Genomic DNA, 25,639 nt, shown 5'->3' with positions numbered 1-25,639 from the left:
CGCGCTTAGTCTGTGCCGAACGGCTGTGGTAGATTGACGTATCGCTATGAAAAATATTTCGTCTAAATAATGCCGTCATGTGTAGTGAGGTACTGTACAAACTGCTCAGGAAAATCTAACAAAAGCCAAGGAGTGACTTTTCATACGTAGGTTTACTGCATTTTTGTTTAAACACGCTTACTTTAAAAAAAATGTATCAATATAAACTCATGCCGAAGCGCCATGTTGCGGCGGCCATGTTTCGTTGAAACCAAAGAGTAAAAAATGCAACAAAAGCAGATGTGACAATATCGCAAGTTAGTTCAAGTTTCCTATCATACATTAAATTATAATCGATACCTTTGGGTTCAATTGGCGTAAAGGACAAAATGCAGGTTTTCAGGAGAAGCAAAAAACAACTTTTTTTTTAGAAAAATGTTTATATCTTTTTTGTTTTTTGACCTATATTTGTGACGTATATAGAAAAATATGTAGATTTTTAGTATCCTTCACCTAGTGTAGCAACCGTAGTGATAAACTAAACGGTTTAGAAGTTAGATGGTTGTAAAGGACACGTCAAAATGCTATGGACGTCCTTTACACCCACGATTTTTTTGAACAATTAGAGTTGATAGGGTCGTAAATGACGGTCTTAGATGATTTTTATACAAATTCGGGGCGTAAATGTAACCGGAATGGTACAAATGGCAACTGTTTTTAGCTTAGTTTACAATTGAGAAACTTGAAAAATGTATCAAAACGTAGTTAATATGGCATAGAATAGCCACATTAGTGTTACAGTGTATATTTATCTAAATATTTAGCAGAGACAAAGAACAAGACTATTTTATATCCAGTTTTGCAATAAAGAAACAACATTTGCTTAAAAACTATCTAGTATTTTGGAAAGTTATTATTTTAGTACTCGCCGCTGTCTCAACTCTCAATAAGTTACGCATTCAGTATTTAATTCTAGCAGGGAAACGCTTTCGTAGTTTAAGTAAATATAAAAACACTAATGGTAATAACGTAAACTTTAATCAGCAACTGTGAACAGTAGACTATATTAATACGACAGTAATTTTAAGTATAAAGTAGAAAGAAGTTCTAAGAATAACTAAGAGTTAAGTACCAATTTATAAACGCAAGTTAAGACGCGTATACAAACTGTGACCAACTAATAAATAATAGTAACTGTAGTCAAGACTACCTACTATGTTGATGCATATTTTTGATAATTTTAAAACAGAAGATTGTTATTTAGTCTTTAACCTGTTAAGTAAGAATAATCTTAATTATGAGTTCAATCCTAGAAATATTATAGTCAATGCTTTAAGTACCTGTGGGTACATAGCCAAGTCACCAAACGCTAACGCTCATTCGCTAGCGAAACGCACCTGTTATTGTCGCAATAAATGTTAGTATAGTCTACTGTTAAAATTTACTGGCGGCGTAGCTGAATGGCAATCGTCGACGCCAGACGCCGACAAAAATGCAGTCTGGTGCAATACGCAAGAGCGATAAAGCTATAGCTATAGCTACGAAAAAAATATATAGCTACGAAATAGATATTATCGTGAGCGTTTGTGCATACGTTGTGGGTACGTACCCTGATTACCATAGTGTTTTTTTTAAATTACCTACATCTCGTCGCAGTATAATAATACTACGAAAGCGTTTCCCCGCTAGAATTAAAGGCTGAATGCGTAACCTACTGACTATTCAACAGCGGCGAATACTAAAAAAATAACTTTGAGCTTGTTGCCAAAGTATTAGTAGATCGTTTTTAAGCAAATATTGTTTCTTTATTACAAAACGGGATATAAAATAGTCTTGTTCTTTTTTGTTTCTAAGATAGCTTAGATAAATAATACACTGCATTAAACTAATGTCTATTCTATGCCATATTAAGTACGTTTTGACACATTTTTCCAGTTTTTAATTGTAAACTTAGCACATTTGTACCATTTCGGTTACAATTACGCCCCGGTTTTGTATAAAAATCATCTAAGACCGTCATTTACGACCCTATCAAATCATGGGTGTAAAGGACGTTAATAGCTTTTGACGTGTCCTTTACAACCATCTATCTTCTAAATCGTTTAGTTTATCACTACGGTTGTTACACTAGGTTAAAGATACTCGTAATCTGCATATTTTTCTTATACACGTCACAAATATAGGCCAAAAAAACAAAAAAGTGGGTTTATCTTTCTCTTGGAAACCTGCATTATATGTCCTTTACGACAATTGAACCCAATGATATCGATTACAGTTGCGGATAAAATATTTTTAGTGCTGGTCGTAAAGGACGAAGAACAAAAAAACTTGTCCTTTACGCCCAACTTTACCACACTACTATAGAAAGTGATCCTTAAAAAGTAAGGGCTTAAAGGGCAATAATATATATCAAGGTGACTTACGACTATATTTTTATTTGTAGATTTCCTTTACGACACAAATAATAATTTATAATTAATGACTTGATATTTACGCCCCTTCAGAAAAGCTATTTTTGCAAGTCCATAGTAGAAAATCTTGGTCGTAAAGGCAACTTTTTAAGAGATATCGAAATTTTAACTACACAGATCGATAGCGCTTGAAATTCTGAACAAAACTGTATATATAACTCATTTTCGCCAAAATGTCCTTTACGCCAATTGAACCCAGAGGTATCGATATACATTTATCGACGCAAAAAAAGGTTATTTTAATTATTATTGTCAGAATTGCACAGTTTTCCGACATGTCTGTCAATACAGATTCTGTATAGACAGACATGTCGGATATATAAATATGCGTGTCGAATTTTAATGTGAGTATGTAAATGTAAGTGCAGTATCTAACCTGCCTGAATGAATTTGGGTAGGTAGACGGTCAAGCAAATTATGAGAGTATAAAAACGCGCGAAATTCAAATTTTCTATGGGACGATAAACCCGCGCCCATACATACATGGATGTAGATAAAGTTATGTATGCGACTATACATAATTAGGCATTAAAACACTCATGTTATCTTATTAACACAACAAAAACAACACTCATGTTTTACTGCCTACAACTTAATGCAAATGTTAAAATAACGTTAAATCGCTGTCAGTTTTGCAACGATAATTAAACATGGAATTTCAATAAAAACATCGTTTTTGTTTTAATTTTGTAAATTATACTAAGCTATAATCTAAATTCAGAACGTGAAAAAAGTTTAATTTTAAATACAGACTTCAAGCTTCATTGTCGTTACAAAACTAACAGCGATTTATGTTTTTTGTTAACAACTCACGCTAATTGAGAGTCATAAATTAAAAAAATGCCCATGTAAACCCATGTCATTTCTATACTACGACTTCTAATCTATGCACTCTATGCAGGGCTCATCATCGCGACCGAAAGGTCGTAAGCGCCAAGTAAAATCGTAGCGCTTGCGACGTTACGGAAGCAGGCCATTGGTTCACACCCCGCCCCCTCGACCGCCTTCAGCTTACAGGCTGTGACACGTTCGTTGTTTGCTATAGCTCCTCTATACGAAGTAATAATTACTCAATGGTTTCAGTGTGGCATTATGAATATTTTTTAGTAATAAATTCACCGTAAAGCGCAGTAACTAGGTTTTAGTGATGTATTTGTAACCGAAATTACAATGAAAGTCTTTAAATACACGGTTAAAGGACTTTAGCCGTGTTTAAGCGTAGTATTTTATTTAAAAAAGTGAATGTTATAAAATGTAATAACGCAATTAAACGGCTTTAATGGGAATTTATGAAGCTTATGTCAAGTAACGTTGTTATAGTTATGTATCGTGTGATAAAACTATGAAGATAAACAACTGCTAAGCGCTTTAATATAAGTTATAGAAGACAAATGTGGGTTTGCGGTTTTATACTATTGAAAAGGGTTATAAAATAGTGCACTTAGCGAGGTATGTCGACTCTGTATCTCGGTAACTAAAAATGATAAAAATATGGTTCCAAGACCAGTCGATGGGGAATTCTTTCCTATTTAAGAATATTTATCCAAATGAAAACTGGTAATATGCAGCTTAGAGGGGTTTTAGTGATCGGACGGCAGAATATTTTTAAATTTAAAAGTGGAAAAAGTCTGCCTTGGTGTGCTAATTAGTTCGCGAATTTTTTTTTCAATTTCTGATTTCAGACAGATAAAGCGAGAAAAAGAAATCGAAGATAACGTGGATGGGCTGTGAGAGTGTGTGGGCGTGGAGAGACGATATGAAACGGAAGAAGGTTCTAAAGGTTAAGTAAGGTCAAGTAAAAAGAAGAAGGTAAAAAGAGTAAGGGGAAGGTTAGGGAGGGAAGGACGGTTGGGAAGGTTAGGAAGGACGATATGGAACGAAGGAACGGAGGAAGGAAGGAATGAATGATGAGATGACGGCCGATGGAGATTCGACATATGGAAGAAGAAGACATGCTGCGTCCACCTTAAATTAATGTGTTAAAGGGCAATCAAATAATGAGGAAAGACCATTTCGGTCTGCCATTCTGTCGTCCGAGCCGCATTTAAAAATCCACCAGGCCTAAACAATGTTTTTCATCGAAGTATCTCATCGTAATCGAGTAGTCTCGTTGATTTAGTAGAACTCTGTAGGTACGTTAGAGTACCTAATTATCTGTAATTTATATGAAGTCACGATTCGTATATGATTATAATTACGGCACGCAGATTATGGGGAAATCCATGGCACAGCTAATGGGTACGAACGTGACATTGGATTGGCGTGGAATAATACATATAATACTACTAATGTCATTCTTCATCACATTTCACCTACTCAAAGGGTTAGCTGAAAGAAACCCCTTAAAGGGATAGGTTCGCCTTTGTACTGTCTATCCTGTGTCATATTTATGTTTTGTGTTTTGTACAATAAAGAGTTTATACGTATACATGCATAATACTAATGAAATATAATTAGAACATTTTCTAAGATTAAATTTATCCTTGCTTGCATGCAGATGACTTATCTCTGCAACCCTTACACTGAGTGTGACAACATTCTCTTGGCCCATTGTACAAAACTGAACTTTGAAAAACTTTGACTCTCTTGGCATAAAACATAATTATTTACCTCGTCTGATAATACATAGGTACCTATAACTAAACATATGTACGGATAATGGAAAAAACGACCATTTAGTCTCAGCAGCCGACGACCGAAGTCTAGTTGACATTATCAAAAACATTAGATAAATCAATCCAAATAGCAACGTATTTCTATAACTGTAAAGCATATAATCCATCAAAAGGACAAATTATATTACCGTGATATTGCCGGAAACCTGCTTTAGATACTACCTTGACATTAGCACGTTAATCGCCGCCAGTACATTGACGACCGCGGTCGAGGCCACACGCCATGAAGACCATAGTTTTCCTATTATTTGTCGCGACAAGCTATGCCGAGGAGTTTAGTGCGCGGTCAAGAAACTTCAGCATCGAACTTCTGCATCATACACAGAAACAAACTGGTGGCCATGTAGTTATATCGCCTTTTGGAATATGGACCCTAATGACCGGAGTCGCGCTCGGTGCAACGGGCAACAGTTTCGCGGAGTTGCAACGCGCATTTATCCTCCCAAGAAGCAAGAAAACCGTTATTGCCGGCTACAAAGAACTGACAAAAGCCGTGCTAAATCCGTCCACAAACGGAGTGTCACTGACGAGCAAAAACTTTGTATTCATCGACGACGATTTCACTTTGAATCCGGACTTTCGGAAAACTATTAGCACAGATTTCGACGCAACAATTAAAGTACTGGATTTTAAGAATCCTGATCTGGCAGCCGGAAAAGCGAACAATTTTATTCAAAATTCCGGAGGTCGTGTCTCTAACGTGCTAACGTCAGATGATTTTGCCGAGTCCAGAATGATTTTGACGAATGTGATATCCTTTAAAGGCTTGTGGTCATCTCCTTTCAACGCGAGCGAGACAACAGTTGAAAACTTTTACAACGAAAACAATGAGGTCGTAGGACAAGTCAACATGATGTATCAGAGAGCGGAGTTTCCATTCTCCAACATCGTTGAACTAAAAGCGTTTGTTGTCGAATTACCTTATGGGAATGATGGAAAATATTCAATGTTGTTAATTCTTCCTCATCCCCGAGTAAAGCTGGACGGCGTGTACAGAAGGCTAGAGAATGTGACTCTTACAGAAATAACAAAGAAATTACAAAGTGATATGGACGAATATGGGGCGACTGACGTTGACATTAAACTCCCAAGATTTAAGATTAGTACGAATGTTGTTATGAATAAGCCATTAAATGACATGGGTGTTTATGATATTTTTGAACCAGATGCGGCCAGTTTTAAACGTGTCACGAATGAGAATATTTACGTCTCGGCTATTGTACACAAAGCTGACATTGAAGTCACTGAAACTGGGACGGTAGCATCTGCTTCCACTTCAGCCAATTTCGCCGATAGGATATCGACGCCACTTATAAGGGCTAATAAGCCTTTTCTGTACTTTATTATTGAGAAAACTACGACGACTGTTATTTTTGGTGGCATCTATTCAAAACCTACTGTTTATTAATGTTGTGTGTAATGTAAATCGTTCATTTTAAATTCTTTTACTAACCAAGTGCCAGAAAGTGTCATAAATTTATGTTTTTCCTAATGCTCGAGATTACATAGGAGTAAAAAGCTAATTTGAGTCAGCCAAGTGCCTACTAATAAGTAACTATCAGAATAATGTACATGTATTAACATCAAAATAAAAAAACGCTGTCCCATTTCATATCCTAAGCTAAGTCCTGCGTATCCTGTCGCGTTTGTATTGTAGTTGTAAGTTCAAAGGCAGACTGAATTTAAATATTTAGGTTTACTGTTTTTTTTTAATAATTAATACTTTTTTTACATTAAAATGTTGCTTTTAAAAGTTGTTGGTTTATTTTTATTATTTATTACTTGTCCTATCCTAATCTACGATTGCCATCATGTTTTGCCCTGGAATTCGTTTTCTCGTGATCGATTTTCCCTGGGCATTTTTAAAGTTATTTTTTTAATTCATATATTTTACTTTGAATAGGTAAGGTACAGCGGGGCAAATCTCGACTGGGGGACAATTGTAACTAATCCGTTTTTTTCATTATTACACTATGATGCTGCTGTTCTACATGTATCCACTGAACACGCCTACCATATATAACCGGTGGACACTCTATTTAATAATGCAAACATTGTAAAACATGGAAAAAATGGACCAGTTATATGTATTGCGTACAGTTTGAGGCCATAGGTACATTATTTGTTTATTATACATTAATACTTAGAGCAATTCCCGAAAAGTTTGTACATTTGGATCACGTCTCCGATTTTGATATAAATTGATAGGCTGATAGAGTCCATGATAAATAATAAATAATATAAATTAAATATTATAGAACATTCTTACACAGATTGACTGAGGCCCACGGTAAGCTCAAGAAAGCTTGTGTTGTGGGTACTCTACTCAGACAACGATATATATAATATATAAATACTTAATATACATAGAAAACATCCAAAACTCAGGAACAAATATCCACTCATCACACAAATAAATGCCCTTACCGGGATTCGAACCCGGGAGCGCGGCGCAGCAGGTAAGGTCACTAGTGTCACTACCGACTGCGCCAGACCGGTCGTCAAAATGCTGCTGAAATGATGCTGAGCAAGACCCACTAGGTTTCCAAAAATGTCCCAGGTAGTTTGTATGAATCTTTCCTTTTTTGTTACCTAAAATGTATAGAAATCTGGTAACAAAAAAGGAAGGTTTCATACAAACTACCTAGGACATTTTGGGAAACCTAGTGGATCTTGCTCAGCGTCATGGACTCTATCAGCCTACCAATTTTTATCAAAATCGGAGACGTGATCCAAATGTACAAACTTTTCGGGAATTGCTGTTTAAAGATCTCCACACATAAAGTAGTAAGTATAAGCATTTTTAACTGTTGGTGCCTAGTATAAGAACTATTTAAGACAATTTAAATCCGGCCAATAGTGGAACAAACTACTCGACCCCAAGCCCCAAGGTCCCCAAGGAATTCATACCACGACGTCCATGATTAGGTACTACAACACATTTTTTACAATATGTGCCCGATACACGCTTCATTGACATTTTGATATACCACATTGAGCATTTTCCAACACTACCGGTAATCCAACGTACCTAGTCCCTTTTTTTGTCTATTTAAATAAGACTTTCGATCCCACAGGGATGATTCCGGTAACCAAATAGATAATAGATTTTTCACCACACCAACGGGTGATTTAGTTTCATGTTTTAAAACAGATACTAAATTAATTTCATACTCGAATTTTTGTCCTTTAACTCGCATGTTTAATCTGGCTGCTAGATTTTGCCTATAAATTCTGATTTTGAATCATAAATATTGAATAAATTAATGGATTTCATTTATTTGGATGTTTTATAGTCAAAGTATTTTGTTCGTGTTGGTGTGGTGAAAAATTTTGTGAATCACTAGTGACATAAAGATGATTTGTGTGGAACTTAACCAGTGATAAATGAATTTTTTACGTTTGTAGTTTTTTTGAACCACTCGCTATACTCGTGGTTCAATATTGGAATGTTTCGCTTGCTCGAATCAATATTGGCACGTGCGGTTAAACAACTACTTTGCCCCCTTGTAAAACTAATAACTATTTCACCACATCAACGGTACTTTGCTATTCAGATAGAAAAATTGCATTTTATCCACAAGAGTGCAAAGTAATTTCATACAAATTTTAACTTGTTGCCGCTGATAGAATTTACCTATAAATGATGATTTTGAATCATAAATATTGAATAAATCGATGGATTTGATTTAATTTCATGTTTTATAGTAAGTGTTTTGTTCGTGTTGGTGTGTTGAAAAATTTTGTGTTTCACTCGGTGGCAAGGTTTGTTTAACCTTCGTGCCTTGAAACCCTCACAACGCTCTAGATTTCACTTTTTGAACCACTCTCTACGCTCGCGGTTTAATATTGGAATCTTTCGCGTTGGCACGTGCGGTTAAACAACTACTTTGCCCCCTTGTAAAACAAATAACTATTATTTTATTTGTTATTTCAGCGGTACTTATACGTAGTGCAAGAGTTTTCTAAAAACCCTATTACTATGTGTATGTAGGTAATACGCTCCCTATTCCGATTGCAACCATTCGGGTAGGTATATAATCCTAAGAATGCTTACATATCGCAGCTATAGATACCATATTTTATCATCAGCTGAGCATTTCTTTTTTTTTTGCCAATAAAAAGATTTTGATTGTTTTAGGTAGTTTTAGGTCAATTGTACTCAGAATCACGAGTACTTTCAATCTCACTGGGAGACAAAAAGTGTCCCAGAATTTCCATACATTTTTGTTACTTTCCTCTTTTGTTACCCCATACAACATGTACGGAAAATGGTAACAAAATGAGAAAAAATCGTATGGGACAATTTTTTTAACTGGATTGAAAAAGCTAGTAATTCTGAGTAGAAATAGCATTTTTTTTTAAAGTATCACACTTCATAAAAGTGGCAAAAAAAAGAAATGCTCAGCTAGAATTAGAGTTGTTTTTCATTTCACAGAGTACTGAGTTTTCACTCCCCACGTTAGATTAAATAAAGAAGACGTTACATAGGTATAACGTATTTTAGTTGTTTCTGCTTTTCATTGCCATGTCCAAATCTCACATTCCTGTTCCTGTTGGATTCTTGGAACTAATTAGTGATAGTTACTAAATTTTGATGCGAGTCCGTTTAGGTGCCTAAGTACTCAGAATGTGTAAAAAGAATTGTAAAGTTTGGATTTCTACTTGTATCCGAAAATTGTTATGATGATGGAAGCCTGTTGATTGAGGAAAAATAGTAGAACATTCAATATGTGGTAATTCAATTAGTGGTAAATTAACAAGAACCTATTAAAACGTGTAGATTGAGGAAGCTGTGTTATTGCTAACGCAACCACGCCACGCAATCTGAAGTCTTTTTTGCGTACCCACACAAAAACTTTACTACCTACTATCAAAGTGACGTCCATCACAAAATTCTACCTCTCACCTTTCACTATTTAAACCACATTTTCTTGAACTTTTTCACTTCCCCTGAATATATGACGTAATTAATGGATGACCCCCAAGCAACACCTAGCGCCTAACGAGAACAATAAAGTTTATTGTTCTCGTTAGGCGCTAGGTGTTGCTTGGGGGTTAGTGATGGGCGGTGGAAACATTCCCGTTACCAGTAAGTTTCCATTTGGGAACATTACTAGTAAGTTCCCAATGTTACCAGTAACATTCCCAAAAGACGGTAACATACGAAATTGATGATGTATTGAATTAAAATTCGTTGTAAACGTTATTGTCTCAGTGCACCATGTTATTTGCACTATTTAAAACCACATTTTCTTGAACTTTTTCACTTCCCCTGAATATATGACGTAATTAATGGATGACCCCCAAGCAACACCTAGCGCCTAACGAGAACAATAAACTTTATTGCAAATTTTACAATGCATTGGCCTTGGGCCTTGGCAGTCAAGCCGGATAGACTCGCAGATCCTATTGTATTTTTTGAGTGTCATTCACATTGTTTTTCACATGACAGCATAATTTTAGCGAATATTGTTTTTTTAGGGCTCCGTACTTCGAAAAAATGGAACCCCTAATATTTATAGGGCTATAAGTGAGCTGATATATCTGTATTTTTATCCGCCTAGGCGCCTACGACGCTAGATCTATTGAGTTAACATTTAGTATGCAAGCACGTAGATATGGAAAGTTCAATGGGGTCGAGTCAAAGGGGCCATACATGGCATACATACAAAACAAAAAAACAAAAGAACATTTTATTTTAAGACAATTTGGGGATATGTAGTGCATGTGTATCATACAGAGAAAGACCAAGTTGTGATTGGGACAGTTTTTTTTTGTAAGCGCCGCATCCTACTAAGAAGATACTAATAGGTACGTATGGTTTAATAGTCATTAAACCAGTCGAGTTCTATCTAAGAAGAGCGTTCAAATATTTCAGAAACATCTAAATTAGAAAAGTGAAAAATAAATTGCAAACAATGTATCATATCAAATGAATTGACTTCTCGTGAAATTCAATCGTCTTTTAATATTGGGTGGTAAGTTTCTAAGTTTACAATTAGATAGATATGTAAGTATACGTACTTACATATCTGATACCAAACTAAATTAAAGTAACTATGTACCTATAGCTACCTACTAATAAACCTAGGTACCAAAAATCATAAGTATTCTTACTTGGTCGATGCCCTGAGACCGCTGCAGCTGTAAATGTAAAGAGTACTCTAGGCTTACCTACTCCGAATCATTATTTTCATGTTCCATTGCTGCGAATTATTACTTGTTAGGTATTTGACACATACCTATCAGTTCACGTTTTAGTTTTACCTATAGAAAATGGCGAAGTGTTCAACGCTCGTTCCATTTGCATTTTGTCAGATGTTTGTCAGGGTTGTTAGCAGTTGTCAGGTTGCTGTGACGTATACTTTCTACAGTCTTTAATCCTAAGTATACTCTTTGGTGTAAAAAAAAATAAAGTAATTGCATTATATTCAGCTGAGGACAAACAGAAACTGGAGCACAAAGAGAACCAATGGAAGGGTGCGCTAGAGGACGGCGGTCTGAAACTAAATGTTGCGAAGACCGAGTACATGGCATGTGGCGGCACAGACCCCGACCCCATAACGGTAGGAGGCGAATCTGTTCTGAAAACAGATAAATTCAAATACCTTGGGTCTGTACTGCACGAATCAGGCGAGATCGATCACGACGTCCAGGCCCGAATTAGCGCTGCTTGGGCAAAATGGCGAGAAGTAACCGGTGTCCTCTGCGACCCCAGGATACCGGTGAAGCTCGGTCGCATGATGCTCTTGTACACAAGACCCTTAATGTGTACAAGAGCATCATCCGACCAGTCTTACTATATGGTAGCGAGACCTGGCCTGCTCTCGGAAGGCATGTCCAGCAGCTTCACGTCACAGAGATGAAGATCGTTACACTAGATCGCATACGTAACGAACACATCCGTGGCAGACTCGGAATCCGTGACGTGGCGGATAAGCTGCAGGAAAGTCACCTCCGATGGTATGGCCACATACGCCGCAGACCGGTAGACTACGTCGGAAACAGATGCCTCAACCTCACCGTCCAAGGCCCTAGGTCACGCGGCCGCGGTAGGCCTAAGAAGCGCTGGCTGGACGTCGTGACAGCGGACATGGAAGAGAACAATCTCTCACCTCAGGATGCCGAAGACCGGGCAAAGTGAAGAAGGCTGAGCAGGAAAGCGGACCCTGGCGCTAGGCCGGGAAAACGCTAGGTTGAAGAAGAATTGCATAATATTCAGCTATGAGAGCCAGCCCGTCGTCACTCCATAGTATGATAATATCATCAAGACTTGATTGCCAACATTACGACACAAAAAAAATGCTATCAAATCAAAATTACATCTATTGTTAATAGTACTAAAGTCCATTATATTTTGGTAGCACAAATACATAGATAATAGAGTTTCATATTTCCTTAGTCTATGGCCTGACCTACGTGTTTTTTTTTCAAAACGTCAAACGTCAAGTCGTCAACGTCACATCTGTCGTAACTCGTTTGAATTTTGTAAGTTAAGTAAATAATACAATTATTGAAATTTCGGGCAAACCAATAAGAAAGTGTGAAATAAGTGGTGTTAGATATTTGAAAATATCAACTTGTGGCTTGTTTTTACCTAGCTTTGCACTGGATATATGCAGGTCGGTAACTATTAGTAGGTATTTTATTCTATTTTCGTTTCGAGTTGCTAACAATAGGCTAGTTTCCTACACTTAAAATAAAATATTTTATGCAGTGCACGAAATTAAGCACCACATAATTAGAAGAAAAATATGGACAGTAGATATTCTTAAACATAATTTCTATTTCATAAGTCAAAGCGAAAGATATAAAGTAAATTAATTGACCGTGACGTCACTCCTCAGTATTGCATAGTAATTCCATACTAACAAATCGTTTTGACAGTTCATAAAAAGAAGCTGATTTGACTAGTAGGAAACTAGCCTATTACTCATTTAATCAATTTAAAGTAGTAGGTACTAATCATGTACAGTCTACGATTTAAGCGAAAACATTCTGTAAATAAGTTTTGCGTAAACAAACAAATAACCTAAAATACGAGTACCAATAGAGTGTGACCAACTTATCGATAATCTCTTTATTTCAGATGACGTTTATGGGTAATTTTAACAGGTAACGAAGAATCGTCATATTTATCCATCTCCTGTATGAAGATAATGTTGGGCAAAGGTTTTCAAGGCTTTTTGCAGTAAATATTAACTTTCCCTGGTAAACATGCAAGGAACACGAAGATTAAATGAAGCAACAAATACTGGCTTATAACAAAACTCTTAATTAGGAGGCAGTGCCAAATATGAACGTCAGGCACAGTAAATCATAGGAATTTTCTGCAAACGCCTCAAAATTAGTTCAACTGAGAAGTGCTGTAAAGTAGTTGAAAAATTACTTCATGTAAAAGAAAAGTGATGTTATATTTTGCTTTTGTTTTATTCATTTTATACAGGGGCGTATTAAAGGCGGCAGGCTCTTTTTAGGGTAGCAAAGCAGCATTTTTTCTTAAATTTCATACTTTATCGTCACTTAACGGGGCGGTAATCCTGACTGGCTCTGGATGCCAACGCCAAATCCTTGAAATACGCCTCTGACAGCCATCCCAGACATTTTTTTAAATATATGTATAAATTTAATGTTAAGTCGCCATACTGCGAAATATCGCACATTTATCGATATCGATAAATATTAGGGACTGGGTTGGTCGAGCCCTAGCGACTTTTGCTTTGTGTTGGTAGCAGTGACATGACCTCACGAGTCTCACGACCGTCGAAAAAACGCCTGCATAAATCGGTTCGAGAGTGCCGACTCTTAAAACGTAGTGATTCAATGCTCTTTGATGAGAGCTATAAATATCTATTCTATATTGCCTTTTTTTAGTGACAAACACATCCAACTTGTAAGTAGGAAAAGGCGAAATTCTAAAAAAAAATTGGAAGTCAACTCTTCGGACTTACAATTTACTACCTTTTTCTACTGACAGGGTTGCTCTGCCGGAGTGTAAATCGCCTACCCGAGATTCCGGTCCTCGAGATGAGGCAGTACGCCTATTGGTCTTAGTCTAACCAACACATAAAAAAATACCACACTGACAGTGACAGTGACATTAATGTCACCGTGACAGTGACAGCTAAGTTTGTCCAACCAAGGTGGGATTTTTCGGAATTTTCATGGAATTTTCTGTAAATTTGTTTTCGGTTTTCTAGCTGTGTAGGTACATTTATTGCAGACTTGAAAAGTGACGAAACAAACTGCTTCTCACAATCAGTTGAGGCTGAAACCAGAATTTTATAGGGAAAATATTACGTTTTTGATAGATGTCTAATACTTTCGAGTATTTCATCATACAACGATGATTTTAAAACGTTTTTGCACAAGTGTACAGGTTTATAAAAAATATTTAATAGCAGCGGCACATAATGTTCATGCTCCATGTAAATTTACTCCACTTAGAAATTACGGACGTAAGTATAGAGTAGTATTAGCATCATAACCTATCACCGGCTTCTCTTTGTTTATTAAAAGTTGAACAAATATCTTCTAATATCCCAGAGGCTCTTCGAGATCTTTTTCTATTTGCATTTGTCTTAGTTAATAAAAATCATAAGAATTAAACATTAATCACTGCAACACTTAAACCACTTATAAATAAAAATAATGTGTTCAATTACTTGAAATTTGTATTGTAACAGGTGTTAAAATAGATGCATAGAATGGAAATGTGTAAATTTGAAGTCTTAAATAAACCTACTGTAACCTTTTTTCAGAGTCTTATACAATAAGCAAACAAAAATTGCAAACAGAATTTATTTTACCTCACATTGCATGTTGCAAATGTCAAGTGCAAAGGTATTACTCAAGAGGTCTGCTGGATGGTGACACTTTGGACTTTCAGAATGCAATAAAAGAGAAAGGTGAGTGATGTGACGTTGATGACAGGAAAGGAAGTTGTTGAATAACTACTGTTGGTACATTATGAGGCCTTAGTTATACATTTATTGCTGTATGTAGTCTGGGTCCAGACTCGCTGGGCAATTCTAGCCCCTCTAGCACAACTTGCCGCGACGGGCAAGTCCCTACATGAAGTCGCGCTTGATGTATGGACTCGCGCTCGACAAGGCAAGTTGTGCTAAAGGGTCTGGTGCGCAAAATGTCTGTGCGTCCAAAATGTCTGTGAAACTTAAAATATTGATATCTTTCAGAACTAAAAAACCTGTTGGAGATATTCCCAACCCCTCGGGCCACACTGAATGAACTAACAGCTAAGTGCCCAGACCATGTGTTTGATATCCTGTACAAACAATCTTCTGTCGCTCCAAAAGGTGTTCGAAAAAAGCTGTACAAAATGACTGGACCTGTACATATTCATTTGTTTGGCCACAGAAAATAAAATTTGAAAGGTAATTTTTCTTGCAGTAGCCTATTAATTTTCTTTTATTTCTAATAGAGTTCAAAACTCAAATATAATTTTGTACTCGTACAAGTATGCTGGGCTGGCCAGCCTAAAGGTAAGTGGCCTCTAAGAAGTTAATACATGATTTAATTTAATTTACAGTGAATTTGCTATTAGTTCATCAATATGGATATAATATTCATTTTTCAGGGCTAAAATTTAGCAGGTACAAGAGTTAATAACATATTGCACCTTTAGAATTGTACCGACCGAATGTTCATACAACTTGTAAAACTTGTATGAACATTAGGTCGGTACAATTCTAAAGGTGTGAATTATGTTTCATAATTATGTTCCAGCACAGCAAAGTCAAAACGTCTAGCTGCTGAGAAAGCAGCCATTCAAGCTCTTCACTGGCTGCAAAAAAACAAAAGAATAGACAATAAAGGACATCCCATATTTGATAGAACTGTTATAGAAGAAATAAACAATACATTAAATGAACCAATCAAAGCCAGTATCAGTGAGAACTCTCAGGAAAGACTTAGCCGAATATGGGAAGACTATAAAAATGGAATAGGTGAGTTTAGCGCCATCTATGAAAATATTGCGCAACTAATCATTGCTTGTGGGAAGTTGATTCCGAGGAGCGGAATTAGGAACAATTTTAACTGGTAACTCCTATCTGTTAGAATACTACAGATTTTTCACTGAAACTTTACCATTCTAACAGATGTACATGCAATATTCATATTGATGTTGAAGAAATAATTTTCTTACTGTAAGCTGATTAGTTGTATGTAGTAGTTCCAAAGTATGGATACAGATGGCGTGGATATAAATATTTTGAAAGTGAATAATGTAAACATTTGTCAGATATGCTATACAAATACAAATGTCACACAAATTAAGCATACAATAGTTGTTTGTGTAAACAACAAATCTCAGCTCTAATCAAATGACTCTGAAGAAAATATATACTTACATTTAGCCTTAGCTTACCTATATTTCTTTATGGCAATGCCATATGTTATGTTATGGCATGTATTTTTACATAACGTCATAATATAGTTTGAAAACTGGTCTGGCTCAGTCGGTAGTGACCCTGCCTGCTAAGCCACGGTCCTGGGTTTGAATCCCGGTAAGGGCATTTATTTGTGTGATGCAGTGATGAGCACAGATATTTGTTTGTGAATCATGGATGTTTTCTATGTATATATGTATGTATTTATCTATTTAAGTATATCATCGCTTAGCACCCATAGATTGTACAAGCTTTGCTTAGTTTGGGGCAAAGAGGATCGAGTATTATACACCGTGTTTCACTTAACACTAAAAACCTGAAAACAGTTTGTTCAGAATCGAGAGTAGAATCGATTGAGCTATATCTTGATGGGGGTAATATTTTTATTTAAATTAGTATTATTAATTATTTTTTACGTGCCCATTATATTGTACTCGTAATACAACATTGTGTATATCGCATTGCTAGAGGTTGTTTACCTTTTTTCAGTATTTAGGGGTATTAATACTGGCCGGTTACTTGGACGATTATTTTTTCCGCTACTAGTTTGACGTTGTTTGTCAGTTTAATCATAATGTTTATCATAAGTCATAACAAATTGAACTCGTACCTAATTACAACCTTGTCATTTTGAATATTGAGTTTATTTGCTTACTGCGATTACCTGTCCAATTTGAAGTTTACTGTGACAAAGCTTTAAAGTGTTTTACAGTGACATCTTAGCTGTCTATTGGTAAACCTTATGTCGTTGCAGTAACGTACACAAATAAATAGTGTTATGGTTTATGATGGTAGTTGGCAATTATTTTATTGAGTGTAGAGCTAAAAGTCAAGTAGAGCTGTACAGAAAATTAAAAATTCAATTAAAAAAAAAGTAACGATCAGATTAAAAGATGAATACTCTAGATGAGTTTAAAAAAATAAAAATCAGTTGGGGTGTCTGAGGTTTTGAGTGATACCGGAAACACCGTGTAGAGAGTTACTGTCAAAGTAAAATGTGTAATCACAGTGCATATACTACCATCTCTTGACACAGGCTTAAAATTTTTGAACCTCAGTTTTGACAATTTGGCCCATATTCTTAGCTTGATATGTTTTAAAATGTCAAATATTTAAATTAGCGCCATCTATAATAGCTGAGTGTACCCCAAAGGTGTAATGCTATGTAGGCCACCATACCTTTTTCTGTATTGGCTTCGTGCGAAGTGCATGGAGGGGGTAAGCAAAGCGATCGCAGTGCTTGCGGTGGTCAAAATCGACACTGATTGTGGTTGTCATCTATCAAAACTCACACAATATAATACAATGTGTAATGTTTGATATGGGGCATCAATGTTGTTTCGTTGTTAATTGTACAAATAATGGCATAAATAGTCGTTGCACGTTCTATGCGTTTCTTAGAGCACACTGGAAATAGGATCAAAGAACTAAATGGATAGCTACGGTGAAGAGAAAACGTAAGTGACATGTCAAAACAAAACATTATAAATATTATAATAAGTTATATTTAAGCTTTGTTTACCAAATATTGTTCAATAGTCTGTTAGTAGTTGTCCTACCGTAAAAGATTATGCTTGAAGATTCAGGCCTAGCCTGGGAATAGCCTCGTGTTGGATATTTCTGCGGCCGCGGACATGACTAGGTACTTACGTTTAGATTTGTTTTATATGGCATTAACGGGACGGAGGTTTAGCGAATACCATATCACTAGCTCGAAGAACTTGTACCATTACTCCTATGTTCTTCAAGACTCCTTATATGCCCTGCCAGCACCAATTTATTGCCTCTTTCTGTAGTCTGGGGTTGGAAGTTTATACCGTGAGTAATGCTTTGGAAACTGATTTTTGGTATTATATCCATTTCTTTATAATCTATCTACCTAAATTACACTTGAAATAGTAGCTCTTGTTATTCGATTTATTTAAAATTAACGAAAAATCGTTAAAATATAATGTTTGTTTACATGTCATTTTTTGACATTTTCCACTTCAGGTTCACATGGTAGTGGGCGTAATTGTCGTGCACGTAGCCAATAGTACTGAGGTACGTTTTTTCTTAGACTTTATCTGTCTATACGGAGTTATAGCCTTTGGTTTGGGGCTAAGACAATCTGTGTAAGGTGTCCTCAAAATTTATTTATTTATTTATTTATTTATAGTTGTTTTATTTTTAATTTTTTGTTGTAGAGGGCATCTACACAGTGACATTTGAAGCAGCATCAAAGAGAGTTATTGGGTCACCAGCAGTTTTAACAAAAGATTCTACCATTGATGAAGAAGGTAACATATTCTTCTTATTTATACGGACAGTATTTACTTCTTAAACACTTTGAACATATTATGGGAAAGTAGACATAGGGCCAGTTGCATCAACCACAGTTAACCTCTCGTATGCCTCTGGTATTTTTCATGGTTTCCTCGTATGCGGATCCGCGTTCCGGCATACAAGAGGTTAATAGACACATCAATGTAACACAGAAGAAGCCTATGGGAATTTTGTCACAAAATATTAAGCAAATGCTAAATTCGGTGACAGACGCCGAATTTTTTTGGCCCATATTAGCTTTTGATCCTGCATATGAATGGGTTCGTTCGATTGGCGAATAAAACAACATTATCATTTATAACACTAAGTTCTCGCGCTTTGTACAAATATTTAAAGTCACATACAGGTCGAACGCGAACGTTTCGGCCAGGTTGCACTGGCCTGTCCTCCGCGACCACGGCCAGTGCAACCTGGCCGAAACGTTGGCAAAAAAGGTAAAATATTATTAATTAATCGCCTTCGACCTGTATGTGACTTTAAATATGTAAAACAACATTTTCTGGCACCCATATATTATGTTTTTCCAAAATCTGTAAATGTTAGGTAACCTTTATTTATTTGAAATCGACGAAAGACCGTTTTCGCCCTCACCAAAGAGGATCGAGTATTATAGAGAGTTAACTGTCAACGTAAAAAGTTTAATTACATTGCATAGCACAGACATAGACTGCCATCTCTCGACACAAGCTTGAAACTTTTAAACATCAATTTTGACAATTTGGACCATATTTTTAGCTTGATATGTGTTAAAATGTCATAAATTAATATTAGCGCCATCTAGCCGAGCGTCCCCCAAAGGTGTAACGCCATCTAGGCCACCGTACCTTTTTCTATATGGTTCTGAGGAACGTTTTTTTCTTAGACTGTAGCTGTCTATACGGAGTTACATATGTCTCACTGACCTCATATGTAATTTTGTGTTTTCGTACTAGATTGTATGTCGCTATATTTTTTGTTGTTACAGATGAACAGCTACAAAACGCTGATTTGGAGAATGAATCTGATGTTTTATCAGGTAAGTAAACAGGATAATTAAATGTAATATGGACGTAGTTTAATAAAACAACTCCTTACTTCAAAACCTCAGGATATTCACAAATTAAGTAGACTTCAAACATATCCGTTGGTAACACCATAGATTAAATATAAAAAGATCATACAATCCCATACATTAAAATGCGACCGCCTAAGAACGCGCATACATTACACCACACAGATGGCGCCACAAAAAAATGTCTTGTAGCTTTCGATTATACTTATAGATGGCGTTGTCACTTTTGACATAGATTTATGGCTCGAAAGGGACACTTAACGCCAATCTACAAATAATCGATGGCAACAAGGCATTTTTTTCTGGCGCCATCTATGTGTGTTGTAGTGTATGCGCGTTCTTAGGCGGTCGCATTTTAATGTATGGGATATATGGTATGATTTTCTTATATTTAATTTATGGTAACACATATATTTAATATTAAGTACTTTAATATTTTATTTCGTCCTTTTTGAAGTTGGTCTCTTTTTTTGTAAAAAGTTTTTATTGAATATTTATATATTTATAAAAAAAATCAAAGCAAAAGAAATGCTTTTTGGTCTGAGGAGTCTATCCCTTGTCTGTTGATGATATCATCATTAAGGTACTTTTTATATGGACAGAATCAAAAATCCCCGTGCACCCTGTCTACGGCAGACAAATATCAGCTCCGACAAAGACGGCGCTAGACAGAAGAAAGAGGCAGCTGATGAAATCTTTCCAAGTCTACGACGATGAACGCACTCCATTACCCATTGATGAACACAGGTAAGAAATTGAATAAAAAAAAAAACTGCGCGCCATCTTGAATGACAGCAGCTCTCTCTGCAGCAGTTAAACCGATTCCCTAGGTGAAAGGCATGCTAGACGCAATATGCTAAAAAGTGTCTTGTATATTACGCTATGAGGTATACATTTGGCTGTCACGCTAACCTATTATGACGCGGTTCCCTTCTATCTCTGTCTTTTATACTGAACTAAATAAGGCTACACAAGTACACAATTGTGACGTTTTTCTGTGCTTACGTCGTGTGATGTTTCTATCTGCTTACGTCGTGTGACGTCGAGAAATGAAACCGAAAGCGAATGTTACGTAGATTTATAACAAAGTTACTTTTGCGGTTGGTGCATGCTTGATCTGCTTTTTCTTAAGACTACAATTGCCCATTGATGTTTTGGGTATGTTTCTCAATTTTTATAATTTTACGTGATCCCAGGGAAATCGTACTTTATGGACACTTCGACACTTGGCATGTTGATCTAAAAAGTTCGCATGAACAATAAATTGTGTGATTGCGTAACGGTTCCTGGCAGCAAATCTGTTCTACACAATTGGTGAACATTTTCTTTTTAACCACCGGTAAACTTAAGTTTGTGGACGGTGTTTACGTCAGCCAAACAAAAGTGAACGCGTTTACGTCAGAGCAGCTGATCGGACCAATTTCACTAGTTTCTCTTCGCCGTAAGGAGGTTATGGTGTCAGCTCGAACAGTATTGGGGTCGCGCGGCCGTTCTCTTTTGACGTTTTGGCGCGAAACTTTTGCGGGAAAGTATTGAACTGTCAAAGTTGAAACGTCACGTGGTGACGATTAGTTTATTTTTTATTTTTAATCCGACCGAATGATCTGGTGTGTTTTTGATGCCTGTATAGACATTTTGTTCAAGTTTTTAAAAGTTACAGATTGCTTCATAAATATTTTCTCTGTATAACTGTATGTTGTCAAAAGTTGATTTAGCTTCACCACTCCCCAGCCCGGCTTACAGTTCTGGGCTAGGCTAGGCTAGGGCTAAAGTACCTACCGTAGCACTAAATTGTCCATCTCTCGGACAGAACACATGGCGAACAATCATGACCTAGAATCTAAGACCTAGATAATATAATATTATGTCTGGGCTTTTTACTTCTTAGATAAATTTTGTTAACAGTTTTTAAATAAAATAATTATTCCTTTCCCGACAATTAAAACCTATTAAATAATTTAAAAAAAGCGGCCAAGTTCGAGTCGAACTCGCCCACCGAGTGTTCCGTATACATAACTATTCCGTATACATAACTATGCATTCTAAATAAACCCTCTTAGATGAGATATTTCCTAAGCACTGTATAATTTATTACGTTATTACATTTCATATCTAAATAACCTAACCACAAAATAAAAATTTTGAAAAAAACCCCCGACCGCGACCTAGCGGACCGATTTTCATGAAACATGGCTAAGAACACTCCCGACTAACACAGCTTTCAAATAAAAAAAACTAAATCGAAATCGATTCATCCGTTCAGGAGCTACGATGCCACAGACAGACACACACACAGTCAGACAAACAGACAGACAGACAGACAGACGGACAGACAGACAGACACGTCAAACTTATAACACCCCGTCGTTTTTGCGTCGGGGGTTAAATACATCAAAATAAGCCCGTCACATGTCATCACCGAGATTACCAGTTAACCCCGTAATTGGGCATTCAGTGGCAGGACTCCCGTTCCCGTAACCCCGTTTCGCGCCCCCGATTCGGCGCGCGGCCCACTTGGCCGACCCCGATACGCGCCCGCGACCTTCGCTAGGTCACCCCAATCTGAGACCTCAGCCGGTTGACCTTGACTGTTTAGGATTTTGGTGTCATCTTTGGATGTCGAGACACAGCTGTTTGGCTTCTTATCTGACCTTGAATTGACAGTATCGCGGTTAGATGAAGTATGGAGAATTCTCGTAGAACCGCGACCCCCTTATTTAGCCTTGACTTGTAACGTGTGTGTAGGTGCCATAATTATTTTGAAGAAAATGGTCAATTGCTAACCTGCGACCGTTACCGGATATTCAGTTTTCATAAAACATCGTAAGTCTAAACATCTAAATATAAAGCATTGTAATCAACATGTGACCCTTCCCCGCAACTCCAAAAAGATGCAAAATTATGAATTTTATAATTTTTTAACAAGTCTAATCTATAGTTGTTCTGTAAGCAGGAACATGACCTATTATTATGTGACTATTCTTAGGTAAGCTTAATCCAATAAGTGCTGACGATTTTGACTTAGGTACACACCAAGCAGGCAATCATGGTCGCGCGATAAATGATATAACATCAGGCCGTCCCTTTCGCACTATTTGTAAGTGCGATAGGGACGGCCTGATGTTTTATCGTTCATTGCGCGACCGTAGGTATGCTATCGGTGCAAGACGCTCATGAAGTGACAATAGCTCGACAGTTTTAATAATAAAAGTGTTCTTAATTACAATAGCCAAATCTAGGGCTCGCTTATTAGTTACCTACTTAAAACTTTCGTTTTAAGCTCGAAAAAATATCTATCTTTTAATATATAGGTAAACATAGGTATAATATTCTCGCTGATACCTACATAACATATGATCAACACTAGGTACCTTACACGCTTCTTTTTTATGGTACTACGTCAGTGACTGACGATTATGACGTAGGGGCTACGTCAGAAAAAAAAGTTAGAAGAAATTAAAGTACTCTCACTTTCAAGCACCTATCTACTTTCGATTGCCGAAAAGGTACGACGTCACATCATTCACTTTCCCGCTTTTAAATCTAGGTTTTTAGAGCATGACGTTGACACACTCAGAGAATGCAGTGTTGCCATTGTTGCCAGTGTGTGCTATAACCCGTAGACTAAGATGGGTATTGGGTAAGTACAGTCACCGGCATAAAGAAGTGATGATTTCTGTACCTTACCTTATCGCTTTTATTGTTTGACAATTTTGTTTGACATTTCAAACAAGACGTTAATATGACAAGGTACAGAAATCATCACTTGTCTTATTTATGCCGTTGACTGTACTGTCAACGATAGAATCGGGAAACACCTAAGTTTAAAGAATGGGAAATTTTTCCCATGTCATTTTAGGCAACTAATTTGGTCGTATTTAAATCATCTCGTTTTCTAGTTCTTGAATTCAAATATGCAACTCACTTTGTAGTTTTTTTCTTATTCGTCACTTTCTTTCACATTGGAAATAATTTTTAAGAAAAAAAAAACCGCCTTCGTTTGGGGTTCTGGTGATAAATACTTTCAAATGTTGGATTATGTTATCAATTCGTCTGTATATTTTTTAATGTTTGTTATTCGATATCTCCGTCATTTCTGAACCAATTTTGAAATCTGGATGATTCTGAAGTACTTACAGATGAGAATGATTATCAGAACGGAACTCTAACCAGGGGCGGCTCACTCTTCATCAGCAGTTCCACTGCACGAAATGTCACTGTTCTGGACGTAAGTGCATGCTGTTCTTATAAAAATACCAAAGTCACTATAAGTGTGCCGTTCAGATTTGAGGAGTTCCGTTCTGACCATCATCAGCAATTCCACTGCACCAAATATCACTGTTCTGGACGTAAGTGCATGCTGTTCTTATAAAAATACCAAAGTCACTATAAGTGTGCCGTTTAGATTTGAGGAGTTCCATTCTGACCATCATCAGGAGTTCCACTGCACCAAATGTCACTGTTCCGTACGTAAATGCATGCTGTTCCTTCAAAAACACAAAAATCACCATATGTATGCCTTTCAGATTTGAGGAGTTCCCTCGATTTCTCCAGGATCCCATCATCAGAACTGGGTTCTGAGAAAAATGGGACCAATCTGTATGCATATACATTCAATCAAAAAAAAAAATTTCAAAATCGGTCTAGTAACGACGGAGATATCGAGGAACAAACATAAAAAAAAAACAAAAAGAAAAAATAGTTATTTGTTATACAAGGGGGCAAAGTTGTATTTTAACGCCGTGTGTGGAATTGAAAAACGAGCAAGTGAAAGGATTCTATAGTTGAACCACGAGCGAAGCGAGTGGTTCGAGAATAGAATCCTGAACTTGCGAGTTTTTTAACACACGAGAAGTAAAATACATTTGCACCCGAGTGTAACACAAAACTTTTCCCCTCACTATAGCGAAGAAACTACAACGCAAAAAATGCGTTTATCACTGCTTCCAGTAGTTCCACAGGTGGTAAATCATCACTTTACTACTTTTATCAATTTTTAAGCAGTTAATTTGACTTTATTCAAGGTCAAATTACTTTACCCACTAGTGGATAAAATGCGTTTTTACCCGCTGGTATTAAAGGACAAAACACGTGTTTCCGAGCTAGTGAGGGGAAAAAAAACATACAGACGACTTGATAACCCCTTCCTTTGAGATTTGGAAGGCGGTTAAAAATAAGGGATTGCTCGAAACCTTGAAAGGGAAATAAAAGTGATAGAATGGGACCAAATTTGTCACCTGTTATTATACAAGTAAGTACCTAAATATGTGTAACATGTAGCTATTGTAGCCGGTATCAGTAGGCTGTCAAGCAACCAACGAAAACTATGAAAAACACTAGGTACAGCACACTTTTTATAGGGAACCTCTATGACTTTCGACGATTTTGACGTAAAGCCTCAGCCTACGTCATGTAGGTACTTAGTGAAATATTCATAGAAATTGAAAGTGCTCTCACTTTTTACCGCCGAAACTACCACTACGTCACACTGTTCACTTTTACTTTTCATTATATTTGACTAGCTTTTGCCCGCGGCTTCGCACGTATTAGAAAGGGACAAAAAGTAGCCTATGTCACTCTCCATCTCTTCAACTATCTCCATTTAAAAATGACGTCAATTCGTCGCTCCGTTTAGACGGACAAACAAATGAAACAAACAGACACACACACTTTCCCATTTATAATATTAGTATGGATAAGTCATAAATTAATATACAGCATGCT

The 25,639-nt window shown here is 36.6% G+C and overlaps 2 protein-coding genes and 1 pseudogene across 2 annotated transcripts in view; all 3 read left to right on the top strand.

The window, feature by feature from the left end:
• Positions 1 to 5,135: 5,135 nt before the first annotated feature.
• On the top strand, positions 5,136 to 24,672 carry LOC125242414 (serine protease inhibitor 2.1-like). The gene is made up of 2 exons (XM_048151225.1): positions 5,136 to 6,564; positions 24,615 to 24,672. Exon 1 carries the CDS (start codon positions 5,349 to 5,351, stop codon positions 6,531 to 6,533), a length of 1,185 nt encoding a protein of 394 aa, XP_048007182.1. The 5' UTR covers positions 5,136 to 5,348; the 3' UTR covers positions 6,534 to 6,564; positions 24,615 to 24,672.
• On the top strand, positions 10,190 to 12,296 carry LOC125238626 (annotated as a pseudogene).
• LOC125238616 (ATP-dependent RNA helicase DHX30-like) overlaps positions 12,745 to 25,639 on the top strand; it is a 50,258-nt gene continuing 37,363 nt past the window's right edge. Inside the window, 7 exon segments of the mRNA XM_048145981.1 lie at positions 12,745 to 12,754; positions 15,325 to 15,444; positions 15,447 to 15,522; positions 15,875 to 16,095; positions 18,726 to 18,818; positions 19,829 to 19,879; positions 20,518 to 20,662. Of these exon segments, the coding sequence (XP_048001938.1) occupies positions 12,745 to 12,754; positions 15,325 to 15,444; positions 15,447 to 15,522; positions 15,875 to 16,095; positions 18,726 to 18,818; positions 19,829 to 19,879; positions 20,518 to 20,662 (716 nt within the window).

This window comes from Leguminivora glycinivorella, chromosome 2 (assembly GCF_023078275.1).
Source record: "Leguminivora glycinivorella isolate SPB_JAAS2020 chromosome 2, LegGlyc_1.1, whole genome shotgun sequence".
In the NCBI taxonomy this organism is placed as follows: domain Eukaryota; kingdom Metazoa; phylum Arthropoda; class Insecta; order Lepidoptera; family Tortricidae; genus Leguminivora; species Leguminivora glycinivorella.
The sequence above is the reverse complement of the archived record's forward strand: the minus strand, read 5'-3'. Positions and strand labels throughout refer to the sequence as shown.

Bases quoted from the DNA above. Each gene is read 5' to 3' on its own strand.
- LOC125242414 (XM_048151225.1), top strand. From the start codon at position 5,349: ATGAAGACCATAGTTTTCCTATTATTTGTCGCGACAAGCTATGCCGAG.